The following is a 19,602-nucleotide window of genomic DNA, read 5'->3' as shown; positions in this document are numbered from 1 at the left end:
ATAGAGCGGAAAAAGGCCATTATTTCGTAAAAAAGTGCACAATGACGCATCATGTACTTTAAGTGAGTCACATAGCGAGCTGGCAACCATTCGAATCCCGATAGGAGCATTATTTCGCGATTGCTATGAGCTTAAGACCTACATTAGTCACTGATCCAAAGCCGTAGCAAGTGGCACCGCCTCCAATGATATGTATGGTGCCCATAGAAGTGGACACCAAACTAAATCCAGCAAGCATTAGTGAGTGATCTTCCCATATGCGTCTTGATATGGGAATTGATGTTAGCGTCTCACTCAGCGGATCAAGGCTGATTATAGAGTTGGTCCGGTCAAATAGCCCGGAAGGACTTGTTCCACCGACTATTAATAGCTTTCTTGGAGTAATGTATTTTATCTGGGATCCATAACGTTGAAATAAGGGGTGCTGGAGCTTCTTAATCACCGTAATTGGTTCAGTAGCATTTTCCGCATCATATTTGAAAATAATTGCCTTGTCCGAGACAGTTGTTTGATCCATAAATCCACCACCCAATATTATGCCTTGTTTGGAAACCGGATCAAATTCTAGACCCGCTGATACTAGCGAATTTTGGAAGAATTCATCTTTTGGAGTTACGTCTTTGAAGATTTCTTCGGTGACATTGTATAGCAGCATGGCAGGTCCTTCTGTAACCCCACCAAGGATCAGGACGTTTCCATCCGGTAAGCTACATGCACTATGTCTGAATCTCGTGTGTGATAAACTCTTGATCATCGACCACTCTCTTGTTTTCATATCAAATATCCAATTATCAGAGAGACCTTGGTGTGGTGCCTTTCTACCTCCAATAAGCAGTAGCTGGTTATTTCTAGAAATAGTTGTAAAAGTGTGACACATTCTTGCTACAGGAACCTCGCTGCTGCTTACTTCAATATTCTTCATGTCTATTTTGTCGTAGTGTATACTCAACTGTAATATTTCGTTTACTCTGTATGGGTTACTACCTCCCATGTAAAACACATCATTTCCAGCGACATCTACATCGCCAAATTTTCTATTGATGGGGCACTCGCATTCTAGAAGCTGATAGTCTTCATCCACAGTTAGGTTTATCTCAGATATTGATCTGTCAAACAAAAACCCTTGAGTAAATGCGAATTCTTTATAGTTCGTAGCGTGGCATAAAACATAATGATGACAAAATAAATGGAACTCCTCTAGTTCATCAAAAGGCTCTACCTTTAAAAGTTCCTTCTTGGTTGCCTCATCTGCGCTTTCCCACAGTTGAAACATATCACCCACGTTAACGTAAGCGAAACCTAACTTATTGAATCGTTGAACCTGTGACTCGATAGTATTATACTTTAATACAGACTGTAACGGAGAATCATTTCTCTTGAAATGAGCTAGCATCTGCTTAGAAAAGGGTTCAAAAGGTCCCTTTGGAATCAACTGCTCAAGAATAATAAAATGACTATTCTCCATCTTAGAAGTTGCCTCGATTATACTATCAGAACGCTCCGGCTTCATATACGCCAGTGATACTTCAGCAACAAATACTTTGACAACGTTTGGATCGTATAATTGACACTCATTTAGCAATGTGCTGAACATCTTAGAATCGTTCAAGTCGCATGGTCGGGCGAGATACTTTGGAGTAGTCAAAAAATCAACATTACTATCATCAACATAATCTTTATCTTCAGAAAGACCAATAATTTTCGAAAGCTCGGGTATAGTTTTGATCAACTCAATTTTAATTTTCAATAAATCAGAGTAATCAATATCAATAAAGGAAACTCGGTCATGATATTGTTGACTTTGTATGTTATTGGTGTCTAATAGTTGAAATGGTAATGGATCGTACCCACAACCAAGGTTAACAACAACTATCTTTTTATCCTGTGGCGTTTGTTCAATGATGGAGTTCAATCTTGACCTGATGGCAAATAACCTCAACCAATAACCTCTGTTAATACAGGGAGATCTTTTAATTTTCTTAGGAACAAAGAATTTAAAATATTCCAACAGTTTATTATTCTTATCCATTTGGAAATTATTAGCCGAACTCAGTTTTGGCAAATACAATAACTCTACCGATCTTTTAGAAGCAATTGAGGAGTTATTTGTGCCTTGAATCGCCAAATCAGCGTACTTTTTACGTCTTTCTTGTTTGACATTCTTGTTCGTTTGCTTTATAGTGGTCAGATTCTTCATCGTATTAGATATGTGCACTATAGTTGTCGAAATTTTATGGCCATATGTTAGATGTGATGAGATGAGATGAGATGAAACTTTTTTTCCTTCGCTTTTTCAAAGGACATTAAAAAAGGACGTGAAATATTGATGATATCTATGTGTTTATATATTTTAATTATACATGGTAGTCTACTCCTCCTTGACCGTAAGTATTTCTTTAAACTGTCTTTTTGCTATATCCTTGAACGCTGCCGTGTCGTTTTTTTGACAACACTCCATTATGGTTCTATAACAAGCTAAAGTGTTAGATAATTCCTCGCACTTAACCCAGATCTTCCCATTGAGACCAATGGCGACTTCAAACTTGGTATGTGCAGCCAACACTTTTAATAACGGGAAGTCATTATTGAAAAGCAACTGGCGTGCGAAATTCAAATTCACGTCAATGATCATACCATCTTCCAATATCCCGAAACCAGCATCGCGTCCTGTAGTTGAGTCAAAACATTCTATTTCGGCTTCTAGTTCCTTTTCTGCGGTACAAACTCTCGCATACACTAGATCTCCCACTTGCAAAGTTGGCCTGTTTTTCTTTGAAGCATTGGGAAAAGCCATATACGATAGTGAAACACTGGAGGAGAAATTTTGCAACGAAACCTTATAGCTATCTGAAAATGTCCCTATAATGACACCGATTACAAAATCGTTTACAGATGGAATGTATCTCTTACTAGAATAGTCTATATATGCGGTCTGAACACCACTCTTACCCTTAGCGGAAACATGCAAAACACCTGTATTAACAGGTCGTATTTCTTGAGTATTGGGGTCACAATATATGCCAGGGCCCAGTTTAACAGGTGTAGTAGGGTCTACAGGAAAGCTATCACCAGGGAATATGAACGTAGACATCTTGTATGCTCTTGGTTAGTCGAAATGCTGGAGATGAGCTGCTGAAGCATCCGTTTGTGCTGTTGGTTTAATATGCTTCTCTAAACCAAAAAATTTCAGCCGATCAGGTCCGGGTCACACCACTACCCTTACTAGTAAACAATGATGGCTTTCATTAAGGTAACTTTAAGTGAGGTGGATGGAACTAGTTTCCACGAAACTTCATCGAAGAGGTCTGGGGTTCTATGACGTATAATTAAAACTCTGGGAGGTTTTCGGAGGTTCCCGTAGGTCAATTCTTAAGGCTCTATGACATATTCTGGGAGCGGAGATATTTTCGGAGGTCCCCGTTAATAAGAGAAAAGTAGCCATATAAAAGAGAACAATGAAATATTGCCCCAGAGAGTGGGTTCAAAAGCATGAAAAGGAACAGTATAACGCAGTATAACGCAGTATAACGCAGTATAACGCAGTATGGCAGTTAAAGGATTAGGCAAACCAGATCAAGTTTATGACGGTTCCAAAATCAGGGTCGGTATCATTCATGCCCGTTGGAACCGTGTCATTATTGACGCTCTTGTGAAAGGTGCTATTGAAAGAATGGCTTCCCTTGGTGTCGAGGAAAATAACATAATAATTGAAACTGTTCCTGGATCCTATGAATTACCTTGGGGGACAAAAAGGTTTGTTGACAGACAAGCGAAGTTGGGAAAGCCGCTAGATGTTGTAATTCCTATTGGTGTACTTATCAAAGGTAGTACAATGCACTTTGAATACATTTCAGATTCCACCACTCACGCATTGATGAACTTACAAGAAAAAGTCGACATGCCCGTCATTTTTGGCCTCTTAACTTGCATGACTGAAGAACAAGCCCTGGCCAGAGCTGGCATCGATGAAGCGCACTCCATGCACAACCATGGTGAAGATTGGGGTGCTGCAGCAGTGGAAATGGCTGTTAAGTTCGGTAAAAATGCTTTTTGAATAAGCGCAGAGAAATCTATACTATATATGTATATATACTCACTATAGAAGAAGCCCGCTCTTTGATTGTTTCCTCTTACGGTGCTTCAATGCATCTTTCATTTTGCGCCTCATATCACGGGTCCAATTACCTCTGTTAGCCCAGAACTCCTCATCCCAGTTCGATAGCATTGTTTCTCTTCCAGGAGCCCTTACTTTACTCAACTGTGTTTGTCCTACTAAAAATGGCGATTGCAAATGAGGGAAAAACAAGAAATTTTTGTTATCTTTATCTCTAGATACATGTGGTACGGGAGCCGATGTCAAACCTAGGGTGTCAGATGATTTACTTACTTCTTCCTCCAGTTGGTTCACATCAACATCTTTCGCATGATCAATATCATTATCAGAATCTTCAATCAATTTGAATTGTGATACAGGTTCTGCCTCGTTGGGGTTGAATAGGTTTCTTAACGTCTCAGTGTTGCTTATTGTACCTTGACCAATTTCCTTGGTGAAAGTCGGAATAAATTCATTATCCTCCTGCCCGTCGCCCTCGTCCTGTTCTTTCCTTTCCTCTGGTTTTTCTTGTGGTAGGGTGCTCTGGTCCTTCGTCTTATTAACATTCTCGTATTCGGGAGCGTTTACTTCTTTTTCTTCTTCTTCTTCTTCTTCTTCCTCTCCTTTACGTTGCTCTGTCAGAAGTTCCTCGTCCGAATCATTCAACGTCATTGGCTTATCGAAGTCAAAGTCCTTTAATAGGTCATTAAGAATAACATTATTTTTCTCCTTCTCCTCTTCTGACATATTCTCATCGCTGTCCATCTCTCCACTGCAAACGTTTTCATCTTTTGACACTGTTAACTGTTTCAGCCCATTTTTGAATCGAACAGTTTTAACAGCACGACTGTAATCCAATCTATCGACAATGTGGTTGTATCCGTTTTTCCAGAAATTATTTGTAAACTTGTACACAAGGTCATTCAATTCTTTGTTCCTTTCATAACCCCATAATTTAGTCTTATAGCATTTGTAAACTTTCAATGAACCATTGACATTGATCCTGAATGTAATGTTCCTCAATTGACTCCTTTTTCTCGGCGCCTCCCTCATTCTGCCAGCAATAACTTCCTTATGATCTTTCCAACTTTTCGCTACATTTTCCATTTTCTTATAATGTTGCCAATTCTTTTTTTTCATTTTAGCATTTAGTATAATATCTTCTTTAAGGTCCTTTGCATGTTGTACCGCCCAGGTGCTTTCCCAATTCGGCTTTGCTTCATCAACCTTCAAAATGTTCCCTTTAAACTTAACATTATTAAAGCTCTTTCTTAGCTTGTTAAAATCTGCCTCATCATTAAACCTTATATCGATAAATGCAAAGTGGTTGTGTTTTTCAAACTGAAAATCTTGGCAATCACCAAATTTTCCAAATCGATCTAGTAGTTCTGAATAACAATCATCTGCATTATGGAAAATATTTCCGACAAAAATTCTTTTTTGAATTACACTATCCATCGTCGTATATTACCTAGTTCTCACTTCAGGTACAATCTAAAATGATATGGGCCTATTGTATACTTTGTTAATTGACTGACATTGACATTTTAGCTCATCGCTCAATTCTTAAAAATTTTCACAGTAACTATTTGCTCGTTACCCGTAATCGAACTTTTTTTGAATGAAAAATTATTCATTTTATAGGAAAAGATAATATTACGGTAGATAGACAGTTGTTATTAGTACCATAGTGTCTTATCTAACAATCACTTCTGTGCAAAGTTCTAATTGTCTGGTCCATTTGTGTTGAGAGCAAGAAAAAAAAACATGACAAACGCAATGAAGGTGGAAGGCTACCCTTCTATGGAATGGCCAACGTCCTTAGATATTCCATTAAAGGCTTCAGAAGAATTGGTCGGTATCGATTTAGAAACCGACTTGCCGGATGATCCAACAGATTTAAAGACTCTTTTAGTTGAGGAAAATTCTGAAAAAGAACATTGGTTGACCATTGCACTTGCTTATTGCAACCACGGAAAAACAAACGAAGGTATTAAGCTAATTGAAATGGCCTTGGATGTTTTCCAAAACTCTGAAAGGGCTTCACTACACACTTTTCTGACCTGGGCACATTTAAATCTAGCAAAGGGACAATCGCTGAGTGTGGAAACGAAAGAGCATGAACTGACACAGGCTGAATTAAACCTAAAGGATGCTATTGGGTTCGACCCCACATGGATTGGAAATATGCTAGCCACGGTCGAGTTATACTACCAGCGCGGTCATTATGACAAGGCTTTGGAAACATCCGACCTTTTTGTAAAGAGTATTCATGCTGAAGACCACAGGTCTGGTAGGCAATCCAAACCCAATTGCTTGTTTTTACTTTTAAGAGCGAAATTGCTTTATCAGAAGAAAAATTATATGGCCAGTCTGAAAATTTTTCAAGAATTGCTGGTCATCAACCCTGTTTTGCAACCAGATCCTCGTATTGGAATTGGTCTGTGTTTTTGGCAATTAAAGGATTCTAAGATGGCTATCAAATCGTGGCAGAGAGCCTTACAACTAAATCCAAAAAATACGAGTGCCTCCATTTTAGTATTATTGGGTGAATTTCGCGAATCTTTCACCAATTCTACAAACGATAAAACATTCAAGGAGGCTTTTACAAAGGCATTGAGTGACTTGAACAACATTTTCTCCGAAAACCAGCATAATCCTGTTTTATTGACGTTATTACAAACGTACTACTACTTCAAAGGTGATTATCAAACTGTTTTGGATATTTATCACCATAGGATTTTAAAAATGAGTCCGATGATAGCCAAAATTGTTCTATCTGAATCTTCATTTTGGTGTGGTAGAGCGCATTATGCATTAGGTGATTATCGTAAATCATTCATCATGTTTCAAGAAAGTTTAAAGAAAAATGAAGATAACCTGCTCGCGAAATTAGGGCTGGGTCAAACCCAAATTAAAAATAACTTGTTGGAGGAAAGTATCATCACTTTCGAGAATCTTTACAAGACAAATGAAAGTTTACAAGAATTAAACTATATCTTGGGTATGCTTTATGCAGGCAAGGCCTTTGATGCCAAGACAGCCAAAAACACTTCAGCAAAAGAACAAAGCAACTTAAATGAAAAAGCTCTAAAGTATTTGGAGAGATACCTAAAATTAACGCTTGCCACAAAGAACCAATTAGTTATATCTAGAGCTTACCTAGTTATCTCTCAGCTGTATGAATTACAAAACCAATATAAAACTTCATTGGATTATCTTTCCAAAGCTTTGGAGGAAATGGAATTCATTAAAAAGGAAATTCCGTTGGAAGTGCTCAATAATTTGGCATGTTACCACTTCATTAACGGTGACTTTATAAAGGCTGATGATCTCTTTAAGCAAGCAAAGGCAAAAGTGAGTGATAAAGATGAAAGTGTCAATATTACACTTGAATATAACATAGCAAGAACTAATGAGAAAAACGACTGTGAAAAATCAGAATCTATATATTCCCAGGTGACGTCTTTACATCCAGCTTACATTGCGGCAAGAATAAGAAATCTATATCTCAAGTTTGCACAATCTAAGATAGAAGATTCAGATATGAGTACAGAAATGAATAAGCTATTAGATTTGAACAAGTCTGATCTGGAGATTCGTTCATTTTATGGTTGGTACTTGAAAAACAGCAAGGAAAGAAAAAACAATGAAAAGAGTACGACCCATAACAAGGAAACTTTGGTAAAGTATAATTCTCACGATGCATATGCCTTAATTTCTCTAGCTAATCTATATGTGACAATTGCCAGAGACGGTAAAAAGTCCAGGAATCCAAAGGAACAGGAAAAATCAAAGCATTCTTATTTGAAAGCCATCCAGTTGTATCAAAAAGTTCTACAAGTTGATCCATTTAATATTTTCGCTGCTCAAGGTCTTGCCATAATTTTTGCAGAAAGCAAAAGATTGGGACCAGCTCTAGAAATTTTAAGGAAGGTAAGAGATTCTTTAGACAATGAAGATGTTCAACTGAACCTTGCCCATTGTTATCTGGAAATGCGTGAATATGGTAAGGCGATCGAAAATTATGAATTAGTTCTAAAAAAATTTGACAATGAAAAGACAAGACCACATATTTTGAACCTATTAGGTAGAGCTTGGTACGCACGTGCCATTAAGGAAAGGTCTGTGAATTTTTATCAAAAAGCCTTGGAAAATGCCAAAACTGCTTTGGATCTTTTCGTGAAGGAGTCTTCTAAGAGCAAGTTCATTCATAGTGTTAAGTTTAATATAGCTTTGTTGCATTTTCAAATAGCAGAGACATTAAGAAGATCAAATCCCAAATTTAGGACGGTTCAACAAATCAAGGATTCCCTGGAAGGCTTAAAAGAAGGTTTAGAACTATTTAGAGAATTGAACGACCTAAAAGAATTCAATATGATTCCTAAGGAAGAACTAGAACAACGTATACAATTGGGTGAAACTACTATGAAAAGTGCATTAGAACGTTCCTTGAATGAGCAAGAAGAATTTGAGAAGGAACAAAGCGCCAAAATTGATGAAGCACGTAAAATTCTGGAAGAAAATGAATTAAAAGAGCAAGGATGGATGAAGCAGGAGGAGGAAGCCAGGCGTTTGAAGTTAGAAAAACAGGCAGAGGAGTATAGGAAACTACAAGATGAGGCACAAAAGTTAATCCAGGAGCGAGAAGCCATGGCCATAAGTGAACATAATGTTAAAGATGATTCAGATCTGTCTGATAAAGACAATGAATATGACGAAGAAAAGCCAAGACAAAAAAGAAAGAGGTCAACAAAAACTAAAAATAGCGGTGAATCTAAGAGAAGGAAAGCTGCTAAAAAAACTCTTTCCGACAGCGACGAGGATGACGATGATGTGGTGAAAAAGCCTTCTCACAATAAGGGCAAAAAATCTCAACTATCGAATGAATTTATTGAAGATAGTGATGAGGAAGAAGCTCAAATGAGCGGTTCGGAACAAAATAAAAACGATGACAACGACGAAAACAATGATAATGATGATAACGACGGATTGTTCTAAGAAGAGGCGAGGGTTAGAATCAAGACTTTTAAAGAAACTTAATATTATACTGTTGCCTTTTTTTTATAGTTATTTTATATAGTGTATTTCTAAAGAAAAAGATGTGTTATTTTTTAAACATCCACCTTTTCGTGTCCTTATAAGATTCATGAGACTTTTTATATATCTCCTTCTCCATTTCTTCTAGTTTCAGTAAAAATGTGCTAGTTGCTATATTAGTGTTCGCTGAATTTTTTCCGGTCGAGTCTGCATTGAGATCAATCGATAAACTACTAGCATGATGATTAAGTTCTTGGGCACGTTGCAAAAGTAGCTCACTAACGACATTGGCCAGTTCTTTTTCGCTAAACAACATTATCCATTTTATGGCTAGACTGAAGAAATGCGAATTTATGGAATGCAAGTCCAGAGCCACCGGATCGGTCTTTATAGCGTTCATAACTTTCGTAGAAAACATATCTGGTGGCAGGAGTTCCACAAAAGGTACAGGTTCTTCATCTACCAAGGCTTCGTCACCACCCACAATTGCAAGGATTCTTGCTAACCATAGTGGCAGGCTTAGTTTAGTGTTTTTCGTTATGGGTCGTCCTGGGTTGTTTTCCAAATAACCAAGACCAGGAATATCATATTGAAATTTACAAGGAAACTCTGTCCCATCTGCTAGGACATCATCAATGTCATAGTAACCCATCCTTTCTATGCTTGCCCTTCTATTGTAAAAATATAATACCAAGAACAAAGTTGGCATCAATTCCATTGCGATTTTCACTACGCGTCGGCATTTATCTCGGAGAACCCGAAGCGATGGGTATATCATTTATAGATATAAAAGGGAAGTGACTCCAACAACTGAAAAACCGTTGTCTCCATCTACTACTTCAAAGACTTCATCAAGTAATAGTATAATCAATATGGTCTGTGATACACTGGTATATCATCCCTCCGTGACGAGATTCGTCAAATTTCTAGATGGCTCAGCTGGCAGAGAAAAGGTTCTCAGATTACTGCAGTATTTAGCAAGATTTTTAGCAGTACAGAACTCATCTCTCTTGGCCAGGCAATTACAAGCTCAATTTACCACAGTCAGAAAATTTCTGAGGTTTCTGAAGCCTTTAAACCACTTGCAGGCAGCTGCTAAATTCTACGATAACAAGTTGGCCAGCGACAACGTCGTTAGAGTCTGCAATGTTTTGAAAAACATCTTCTTTGCTGCATATTTGTCGTTAGATCAAGTCAATCTTTTGAGAATTTTGAAAGTGATTCCTGTAACCGTTCTTACCGGTAAGAAAATACCTCGCTGGTCCAATTGGTGTTGGCTGTTCGGCCTCCTAAGTGGTCTGGCTATGGATCTTCGTAAGATCCAAACATCTCATGCCCAGATTGCTGCGTTTGTCAAGGCAAAATCACAAAGCCAAGGCGATGAGCATGAGGATCACAAGAAGGTACTAGGGAAGGCATACCAAGACAGGTACACCGCGTTAAGAAGACTATTCTGGGATGCTGCAGATTCGTTCATCGTCCTCAACAACCTAGGGTACTTGTCTAGCAACGAAGAGTATGTTGCGCTATCCGGTGTTGTCACATCTATCCTTGGTATGCAAGACATGTGGAAAGCTACATAGCTTTCTTTTCATCTTTTTTTTTTATTTGGCTATTCTCCGCTTATGTTTGATTCGACCCTTCTTTATAATTTATTTCTTATGTATATGACCCAATGTTCCATGTCCATACCTGTATAAGATTCTGAGTGACAATAGTTCTTGTTATCCGCACCATTAATAACTAACTAACTATCTTTAAAGTAAAACTGGGATCGCTATAACTGCTTAGTTCTGTTACCCGCTCGTGATACCTGACGACCATTAATCATGAAGAAGTGTTAAGATGATCGACCAGCAGAGATAAAAGAATGAGAAAAGTAGCCTTCAAGAGGATTAGGAAGGAATAGTTACGGTTAATTTGCGCCTATATATTTCAGGGATGAGTGCCAATAGCCCGACAGGAAACGATCCCCATGTATTTGGTATTCCTGTGAACGCAACACCATCCAATATGGGTTCGCCAGGCAGTCCAGTTAATGTACCACCTCCTATGAACCCAGCGGTAGCAAATGTAAATCATCCTGTTATGAGGACAAACAGTAATAGTAATGCCAATGAAGGTACTAGGACTTTAACCAGGGAGCAAATACAGCAATTGCAGCAAAGACAACGATTATTACTACAGCAAAGACTACTCGAACAACAGAGAAAACAGCAAGCACTCCAAAACTATGAGGCTCAGTTTTATCAAATGCTTATGACCTTAAACAAAAGACCTAAAAGACTTTACAATTTTGTGGAAGATGCAGACTCAATTTTGAAAAAATATGAGCAATATTTACACAGTTTTGAATTTCATATTTATGAGAATAATTATAAGATTTGCGCTCCTGCAAATAGCAGGTTACAACAGCAGCAAAAGCAACCCGAGCTGACTAGTGACGGTTTAATATTAACCAAAAATAACGAAACTTTGAAAGAATTTTTAGAGTACGTCGCAAGAGGAAGGATTCCTGATGCTATTATGGAAGTCTTAAGGGACTGTAATATCCAATTTTACGAAGGAAATCTTATTTTACAGGTTTATGACCATACTAATACAGTTGATGTCACCCCCAAAGAGAACAAGCCTAATTTGAACAGCTCTTCTTCCCCTTCAAATAATAATAGCACACAGGACAATTCCAAGATTCAACAACCATCCGAACCTAATAGTGGTGTGGCAAATACAGGCGCAAACACAGCAAATAAGAAGGCATCCTTCAAACGACCTAGAGTATATCGAACATTGTTGAAGCCTAATGATTTGACGACGTATTATGACATGATGTCTTATGCAGATAATGCCAGGTTTTCTGATAGCATTTATCAACAGTTTGAATCTGAAATTTTAACACTTACCAAGAGGAACTTGTCACTAAGTGTGCCATTAAATCCATATGAGCACCGAGACATGTTGGAGGAAACAGCTTTTTCAGAACCTCATTGGGATAGTGAAAAAAAATCCTTCATTCACGAACATCGTGCTGAGTCTACGAGAGAAGGCACGAAGGGCGTTGTAGGGCATATCGAAGAACGCGATGAATTTCCGCAACATAGTTCAAATTATGAACAGTTGATGTTGATCATGAATGAACGCACAACAACGATAACCAACTCCACGTTTGCTGTTTCGTTAACCAAGAATGCGATGGAGATTGCTAGCTCCAGTTCCAACGGGGTACGTGGAGCTTCGTCCTCAACTTCGAATTCCGCATCAAATACAAGGAATAACAGTTTGGCTAATGGCAATCAAGTAGCTTTGGCAGCGGCAGCGGCTGCGGCTGCAGTGGGATCTACCATGGGTAACGATAATAATCAATTTAGCAGGCTGAAATTTATTGAACAATGGAGAATAAATAAAGAAAAAAGAAAACAGCAGGCTTTAAGTGCAAACATCAATCCAACCCCCTTCAACGCTAGAATATCGATGACAGCACCATTGACTCCACAGCAACAGCTACTTCAAAGACAACAGCAGGCCTTGGAGCAACAACAGAATGGTGGAGCCATGAAAAACGCAAATAAACGGAGTGGTAACAATGCCACCAGTAACAATAATAATAATAATAATAATTTAGATAAACCAAAGGTTAAGCGACCTAGAAAAAATGCAAAAAAAAGCGAGAGCGGTACACCAGCTCCTAAAAAGAAAAGAATGACTAAGAAGAAACAGAGCGCAAGTAGCACGCCCTCTTCTACTACAATGTCATAATCTACTTAAATAGAGTTATCATTCCTTATATATATATATATATATATATATATATATATATATATATTGTATTAAAGTACATCATTATTTAAAAAAAATTCTCACTTGGGCATCTCACCTCTGTGCTCAAGCAAAAGAATCTTTTGGCTCATTTTCCAGAAGATATTTTATTAGTTCGTAGATATTTTGTCTATCACTAACTGTATGAATCCATATACCATAGACCTCATGCTTCAAGTTCTTAATAATGACCAATTCATCTTTCACCTCTACCCCCATGCACTCTAGTGGGTTAAGTGTATCCTCTTCTGCATTAAATACTTTTCTTTTATTTACGACACTATTGGGAACAATGCCCATAGAAAAATTGTCAGGATTAATTCGGTTTAATATGATCAATCCATAATTGTATATGTCCTTTCCACTTAAAGTTTTGCCGCAATTATATGTTAGCGAATCATTACTTTTATAAGAGTTCCCATTTCCACTGCTATTCCTGTTGCTATTGTCAGAACCATTGTTTACTTGAATGTTATTACTACCATTTTGTGAATCAAAAATATCTACTTCTTGTGGGGAGACGGGTAGAAGATTTGTATTTTGCGAGACGTCTCTCAAATATATGGCCAAAACACCTTGATATTCTAGTTTATTCCATTCGTCCTTCTTGAAGTCCCATTTATACAGTGACGCATGTGGTGTGTGAAAAAGTAGTTGCTTTATTTTTGGATCGTATCTCCCAATAACGTTGAAATTCAAAGCTTTTCTATAGAATTCTAACTGTGTGGCAGAGTTTTCTGCTGCAGTTGCTGCTCCGGTCATTGTGCACAGCTTTTCTTGTGATGTGTTGCAAAGATAAATGCTTATCTGAACGTTTCTCTATTGTTTTTTCGTCAATTTTCTTTTCTTTCTTGCTTCGCGTTTTCGACATATTAAGCTGTATATAGAAGAGAAAAATGCGCAGAGATGTACTAGATGATAAAAAATAATTGTAATAACGTTAATATATATAAATATTATCTATTTTCATTTAAAGTTTATATTCTGCCCTCAAATTTTAAAATTTGGGAGGCAGTGTCGTCAATGGTCTCTTTCAAGTTCCTGAACTTGAAACCTAACAATTTCTTACTCTTTTTATTATCAAGAGTAGCACCAAGGGTGTTATGGGTAGCACCAGAACCTGGTTTCCCCACTGGAATATTGCCTTTTAGAACAGGGAAGTCTTCGTTAAGGATATCGAGAACATCCTGCATAGTAAATCTGGCCTCCGATACGATTAGTCTTTGACCAATTGTTTCCCTCTTTTGGAAGGCAACTAAATGAGCCTTTGCAACATCACGAACATCAATGTATCCACCAAATAGTTCCGGTATCTTGTCCTCTGGTGATAAATGCATCAAGCTGTTGACGAGTTCGCAAGATGTGTTCAAGTGTTTTTTCACATCTTTGTCAAACATTTGCGGACCAAAAACGTAAACTGGGTTAACGGCAGTTAATTCGAATTTTACAGAGTCTCTATTCTCCTCTAGAAATTCCCAAGCTGCTTTTTCAGCAAACTTCTTAGAACCACAGTAGGCGTTAACTGGGTCACTTTGGCAACTCTCCCAGGTAGCTGGGTTCCAGGATTCTTCGTTAAATGTTAAAGACTTATCGTTTTCTTTTGCCATATCGAACACAGCTGCATAAGAAGAGGTGAGAACTACACGTTCTACAGAATCAGCGGCGTATTTTTTAATTGAGTGGAGAATTCCCTTAACACCGTTCACAGCAGGAATTAATAAATCGCGTTCACTGTCAGTGATATCAAAGCAGAATGGAGAGGCCGTATGTAGAACTATCTTGATATCCTTGCCGTGCTTTTGGAAAACATGGTCAAATGCGTCCAGCTTAGATATGTCTGGGACAACTTCCATGGAGAATTTTGGGTTGTTACCAAAGGCCTCCGTTAAATTCTCGGCCTTTTCTTGACTTCTGGCAGAACCGATGACCTTATAGTCTTCCTTCAACAGGAGATCGACAATGTGTTGGGCAATGAACCCGTTAGCACCTGAAACGAAAACTGACATATTTACGGGCGTGTGATACTGCTATCTGTTTGTTTGAAAATCGTACACGTTATATCAACGCTACAGAGATAGACTTTTCCTCCTTATATAGTTGGGAAACTAAGGATCCCTTTTTCAATATTGATCGGACTTTTTCCTTTTTTTCCACGGAAGATCTACTTCCGCGAGAAAATTCCGTATTCTATTACGTAATATGTACACATGATTTTTTTTCTTTTACGTAATGGACATTCCAATTATATGCTTCTTACTTATTTTATCAATGGCGACGTTTTTTGTACAAAAGAGGTGAGGGCCAATTGTTGAAATGAGAAGGTATTGCAGCATTGATATTAATAAGGTGCTATAAAATATTGGAGATTATTTTGTTACGAATTCTTTCTAGTTTTGAAAGGAAACTATAGCGTACAACAATGTATTTGTAGAACCTACATGCAAACATAATATAATAATGATAATATTTATTGTACCTAAAATCGCAAATATGACATAGTTCACGCGGTAATTTTTTTTCGCGTTCTTGATTAGAAGTCAAAGTAATCGCTGGCATTTAAAAATGAAGAGGTTAATGATATGAAATAGGGTGTGAATATGGTGTATGTATTATACTGGATATGTTCTGTTATTGGTGAGAAACCCCAGAAGTGGCACACCGAGAGCATGGATATATTTGGAAGAAACAAGCTGCAGAACAAGTAATGTTGCAGGAAGTGCAAAAGAGGGCGAGAAAAGCTGATAATGTTTATATTGTCAACTTTCTCACTGAGGTTTTCATCCTTACAAAAACACTCTTCTAGCGGTTTTAATCACGTTACCGTTTATTTCGGCTGCTCATTCTTATCTGGTCCGAGGAAATGATTATCAAACAAGGATGGAAATTTTGTACTTTTGTTCGTTTGCCCGCCCTTTACCCTCAAGGCTGTAAGATGGTTAGCCAAGAAATGCGTTGTATTGTCTTCTAGATGAACAAAAGAATTAAAGTGCATAACTATTACATATTTACCCGCTAATAATCAAATATTTACATGGTTTTGCCGAAATGCTTGAATGATATTTCACATGGTGGATGCCATCTGTTTCCTACTAGTAGCCAAAACTCTCGCTGTGTAAATAGCACTCTTCGACATTTTTGTTAGAAAAAACCTTGGCCTGTAAACCTGCCACGGAATTTCCGACGGTATACCTTAGGCTGTCAGAACCTGAACAAATGAAGCAGTTCCTGAACCCAATTTGGTAATCATTAATGACCTGATTCAAATCAGGTTTGGAAGGAATAATGGTGATGAGACCTTTATATTCGTTATTGGATTTGTCGAAAGTTGAATTTGACTCAGTATCATCCTGGCCGAATTCGGTATCTTTTTCTCTTTTAGCTAAATCAGATTGGTCACTGGCGGTGTCTATTGTTTGAGGGAAAGTTTTAATAATACCAGGGACGGTACTGTCCGAGCAGACGTAAATTCTAACCACAATTTTCCCATCTAAAAATAACTGGCGCAAATTATTTGAGAGGGTACACATTTCATCTCTAATCCATGATATATCCTCCCTATGTCTTACCACCCAGTCCAATGTAATAACTTCTAAGTTTGTCTTATGGAGTATGGGGCCATATTTTTGCAGGAAAGGTAAGCATGTAGATATACCTGAACCAGAGCAAATCAAGTAGACATTGGTAAAACTTCTAATATCTCTCTCGATTCCACCATAAGGCCCATCAATAAGAATTTTCTTCATGTCGTCATTACTTTCGTATAGCCTTTTAGAAAACCCTTTCTGGGCTCTAATCAGCATTTTTATTCCTCCGGGATACTTTGCACTCGGAAAGATAGAAAATGGATGGTTGGAAATGATGCCCTTATCAATAGTTCTCACGAATATGTGTTGACCTGGGGAATAGGCCATTTCCACATCTTTGACGATCAATTCTACGCATCCTTCGCCGACTATGCTGACATTTGCAATGGTCGAGGCCATGAAACTTCTACCAGGTCTTAAATAACCCTTCACAGCTAGTCTGTAAAACAGTTGTGCAAACCAAACCACAATTGTAGCAACCAGATACATATGGGAATTCAATTCGGGATATACATGATAGAACAAACTAATGTAAAATCCAACAGCTAAAATCCAATGAAGTTGCAAAAAAATCTCATAAAAATGTCTTCTAGCAATAGGCAGCGAAGATAACCATAGCAGATTCAAAAATAAGATGGGTGGGACACCACTCCTCCACATGTCGGATGCCTTCCACCGTTGATGCATTCTTTCATATCCTCCCTCATGTCGTGCTTGACGTAGGAAGGGAATGACATGAACCCAGCTAAAGAATAAACAAAGAATGGATGCCCATTGGTGGTATATGTTGATTTTTTCATACGAAAGCCCAACCAACCAACCTATAACGTTGATCTTCCCGGAAAGTGAGAATACAAACGGAACCAAAGATATTGCCATTATGCCTGCACGAACAGACAAAGGCGGCGAACCAAATCCTGCACAAGGTCTGTAGAATGGATGAGGAACAAAGCAGTATAGAAGTGTGTATAAAGTGGTAGCCATTACTACTAAAAAAGTACCCACAGATGTCGGAATACCTAAATAAGAAAATATCAACGTGGGAAATTTCCTGTAGCAAATGTATCTGTTGAATGCGACAAGTTTCGTCATTATTCGAGCAAGGAATACAGAAGGGGTAGTCGGCGAGTTCTTCTTTTCTGGAAGAAATTCCTCACTGGAATCATAATACATAAATGCCAGCTTTTTTATCAAAGACAAAAAAATTATCACAGCGACAAAGTAAGTGACGAATTTTCCGTATTGTTTTTGGTACACCCATGGTGTCGCTGCCTGCGATTCTTTTTTTAACCTGGCGTATAGTTCGGAGTGGATGTCAGCAATACAATGGATACCATTGCTTAAAACCAAATCTCTTTCTTCAATCATTTTATTATTTATCGATGTATATAAATAAACTTTGAAATAAAAATTTGAAATATCCCTTTACTTGCAATAAAAAACTTTTAGTATTGGTAATAAAGGCATGGTTTATATGATCTTGAGAACAAACGAGTGCATAATGAAGAAGTACTTCAGAGATTTTAAGAAGTGAATTTGCGCAAATGCTCACGTATTAATGCGCAGTTATACATCCTGCTTAACTAAGAAATATGCGCGGTACATCCAGATGCGAGCACTATAATTTGACACTTTTCCAAATATAATAAGCTTGGCAAACGGGCATTTCGGCTGCGTTACTTGAAACGTATATCGACTTTTTCAATTTGCGCAGACGAGGATTTTCAACCGCATTTTCTGAAAATAGTGAGCACATAGTATGACAGAAGGAGGTTATTTCAAACATGTCTTGTTTAATGGCGGTCACTTATATGTGGAAAAAATATCCTCCTTGTTCATTGGCCATCCAAATACAGGCGTATGCTCTTGTAATAACATACTGTAGTTGCCTAATAAACTTGAGGGATCTTCTATTGGTCAGAGATGTTCAGTAAGTCGTGGCGTATAGATCCCCTTTGCAGTTTAAGATACTTTCGTATTATCTGTTATCTTCATTTTGTGTCTAAAACCATTAATAAATGACCAGGAAATGCGCTACTGTCACTATAGGTATTTCAGGATGTCATTGGCTGTATCCAGATAAATTCAGAGAATATCAATCACTCCCTATGTTGGCGTTCTTGTAAAGTAAGAGTCACAAAATAGGATGCTATCAAAATAAAAACTTCAAAAGATGATGCATGGATGTACAGACATAGTCAGAAACCATAATGTAGTTTTATCATAGTTCAATTGGTCAAACACTGCTGCGGCTGTCATTACGCTGGTGGCATGATGAAACTTTTGTTATGAACAACTCTCCAGGTCCTTGTTGTCTCTGTATTTGGCACTGAGAGCGCGTCCACTTGAGGTAAGACACTGGAGCAAAAGAGTATAGTATTCTATAGAACAAATAAATGGGTGATGGGCTGATGTTACTTATAGAAAACTCAATTTCGTTATTATATGGATAATTACCGTGGGAATATATGGGCAGTCTCAGGCATTTTTAGCCGGGGAGTATTCCTCTAGGCATCCCTCTGCTATCCTGTGATTGTGGAAAAGCGTTTTTCAAAGACATATATTGAAGTCTACATAGCATTAAGTGAGCAGCGTTAATCGTTTGCAATGTTCTCATATACATGTCATTATTATTTGTAGTGGCATCTTTGGTTGTAAATATCCCAGCGTTGTGCAGGAATATTCAAACGACATTTTCCTGAAGTTGTATAGACCAACTCAAAATAACTATAGCTGCTTTAATATATTTTAGCAGGTTAACTCAAACATCTGCAAAGTAGCATAAACTATCACGTTGAAGATAGCATAGATAAGAAGTTCATACTTTCGTCGTTACTGTTCAAGAGACAATTGATTAGTATTGCACCTAAATATGTGGTACGGTAAGACCTGGGGTGTTAGTGAATGCATAACCGTCAGTCCATCTGCAAATAGCAGTAAGGATTGGCTTTAAGAAATTCGTTGGTTCCTATTAACGTGGCGTAAAACAATGATATAGTATGGGGGAAGTTGATTGACACGACATGATTGCATTAGGCACGTACCCGATTCTTTGAAAATTATGTCCTT

General features: G+C 37.8%; 11 protein-coding genes across 11 annotated transcripts, besides 1 other annotated feature; 4 read left to right on the top strand and 7 right to left on the bottom strand.

The window, feature by feature from the left end:
* Positions 1-85: 85 nt before the first annotated feature.
* Positions 86-108: a sequence feature (ETC2; Chromosome-organizing-clamp; tethers chromosomal regions to the nuclear periphery; binds TFIIIC transcription factor but does not recruit RNA Polymerase III; can act as a transcription-blocking insulator or as a heterochromatin barrier element; remains predominantly localized to the nuclear periphery throughout cell cycle; located between PPM2 and ARG8).
* A 1-nt stretch (position 109) lies between these two features.
* On the bottom strand, positions 110-2,197 carry PPM2 (tRNA methyltransferase PPM2; the record flags this gene model as incomplete). The annotated part of the gene is made up of 1 exon (NM_001183395.2): positions 110-2,197. One exon carries the CDS (start codon positions 2,195-2,197, stop codon positions 110-112), a length of 2,088 nt encoding a protein of 695 aa, NP_014500.2.
* A 171-nt stretch (positions 2,198-2,368) lies between these two features.
* Positions 2,369-3,091, bottom strand: RRP40 (exosome non-catalytic core subunit RRP40; the record flags this gene model as incomplete). The annotated part of the gene is made up of 1 exon (NM_001183396.2): positions 2,369-3,091. One exon carries the CDS (start codon positions 3,089-3,091, stop codon positions 2,369-2,371), a length of 723 nt encoding a protein of 240 aa, NP_014499.2.
* Positions 3,092-3,544: 453 nt separating this feature from the next.
* On the top strand, positions 3,545-4,054 carry RIB4 (lumazine synthase RIB4; the record flags this gene model as incomplete). Its single annotated transcript, NM_001183397.1, has 1 exon — positions 3,545-4,054. The coding sequence occupies one exon, from the start codon at positions 3,545-3,547 to the stop codon at positions 4,052-4,054; it is 510 nt and encodes a 169-aa protein (NP_014498.1).
* Positions 4,055-4,096: 42 nt separating this feature from the next.
* Positions 4,097-5,551, bottom strand: NOP8 (Nop8p; the record flags this gene model as incomplete). Its single annotated transcript, NM_001183398.1, has 1 exon — positions 4,097-5,551. The coding sequence occupies one exon, from the start codon at positions 5,549-5,551 to the stop codon at positions 4,097-4,099; it is 1,455 nt and encodes a 484-aa protein (NP_014497.1).
* A 309-nt stretch (positions 5,552-5,860) lies between these two features.
* Positions 5,861-9,094, top strand: CTR9 (Ctr9p; the record flags this gene model as incomplete). The annotated part of the gene is made up of 1 exon (NM_001183399.2): positions 5,861-9,094. One exon carries the CDS (start codon positions 5,861-5,863, stop codon positions 9,092-9,094), a length of 3,234 nt encoding a protein of 1,077 aa, NP_014496.2.
* Positions 9,095-9,200: 106 nt separating this feature from the next.
* PSF3 (DNA replication protein PSF3) lies at positions 9,201-9,785 on the bottom strand (the record flags this gene model as incomplete). Its single annotated transcript, NM_001183400.1, has 1 exon — positions 9,201-9,785. One exon carries the CDS (start codon positions 9,783-9,785, stop codon positions 9,201-9,203), a length of 585 nt encoding a protein of 194 aa, NP_014495.2.
* A 220-nt stretch (positions 9,786-10,005) lies between these two features.
* On the top strand, positions 10,006-10,716 carry PEX11 (Pex11p; the record flags this gene model as incomplete). Its single annotated transcript, NM_001183401.1, has 1 exon — positions 10,006-10,716. One exon carries the CDS (start codon positions 10,006-10,008, stop codon positions 10,714-10,716), a length of 711 nt encoding a protein of 236 aa, NP_014494.1.
* A 358-nt stretch (positions 10,717-11,074) lies between these two features.
* On the top strand, positions 11,075-12,889 carry SPT20 (Spt20p; the record flags this gene model as incomplete). The annotated part of the gene is made up of 1 exon (NM_001183402.1): positions 11,075-12,889. One exon carries the CDS (start codon positions 11,075-11,077, stop codon positions 12,887-12,889), a length of 1,815 nt encoding a protein of 604 aa, NP_014493.1.
* A 126-nt stretch (positions 12,890-13,015) lies between these two features.
* Positions 13,016-13,711, bottom strand: DCP1 (Dcp1p; the record flags this gene model as incomplete). Its single annotated transcript, NM_001183403.1, has 1 exon — positions 13,016-13,711. The coding sequence occupies one exon, from the start codon at positions 13,709-13,711 to the stop codon at positions 13,016-13,018; it is 696 nt and encodes a 231-aa protein (NP_014492.1).
* Positions 13,712-13,926: 215 nt separating this feature from the next.
* GRE2 (methylglyoxal reductase (NADPH-dependent) GRE2) lies at positions 13,927-14,955 on the bottom strand (the record flags this gene model as incomplete). Its single annotated transcript, NM_001183405.1, has 1 exon — positions 13,927-14,955. The coding sequence occupies one exon, from the start codon at positions 14,953-14,955 to the stop codon at positions 13,927-13,929; it is 1,029 nt and encodes a 342-aa protein (NP_014490.1).
* A 1,083-nt stretch (positions 14,956-16,038) lies between these two features.
* Positions 16,039-17,901, bottom strand: FRE7 (putative ferric-chelate reductase; the record flags this gene model as incomplete). The annotated part of the gene is made up of 1 exon (NM_001183406.1): positions 16,039-17,901. The coding sequence occupies one exon, from the start codon at positions 17,899-17,901 to the stop codon at positions 16,039-16,041; it is 1,863 nt and encodes a 620-aa protein (NP_014489.2).
* Between the last annotated feature and the right edge of the window lie 1,701 nt (positions 17,902-19,602).

This window comes from Saccharomyces cerevisiae, chromosome XV (genome assembly GCF_000146045.2).
Source record: "Saccharomyces cerevisiae S288C chromosome XV, complete sequence".
NCBI lineage: Eukaryota > Fungi > Ascomycota > Saccharomycetes > Saccharomycetales > Saccharomycetaceae > Saccharomyces > Saccharomyces cerevisiae.
The sequence above is the reverse complement of the archived record's forward strand: the minus strand, read 5'-3'. Positions and strand labels throughout refer to the sequence as shown.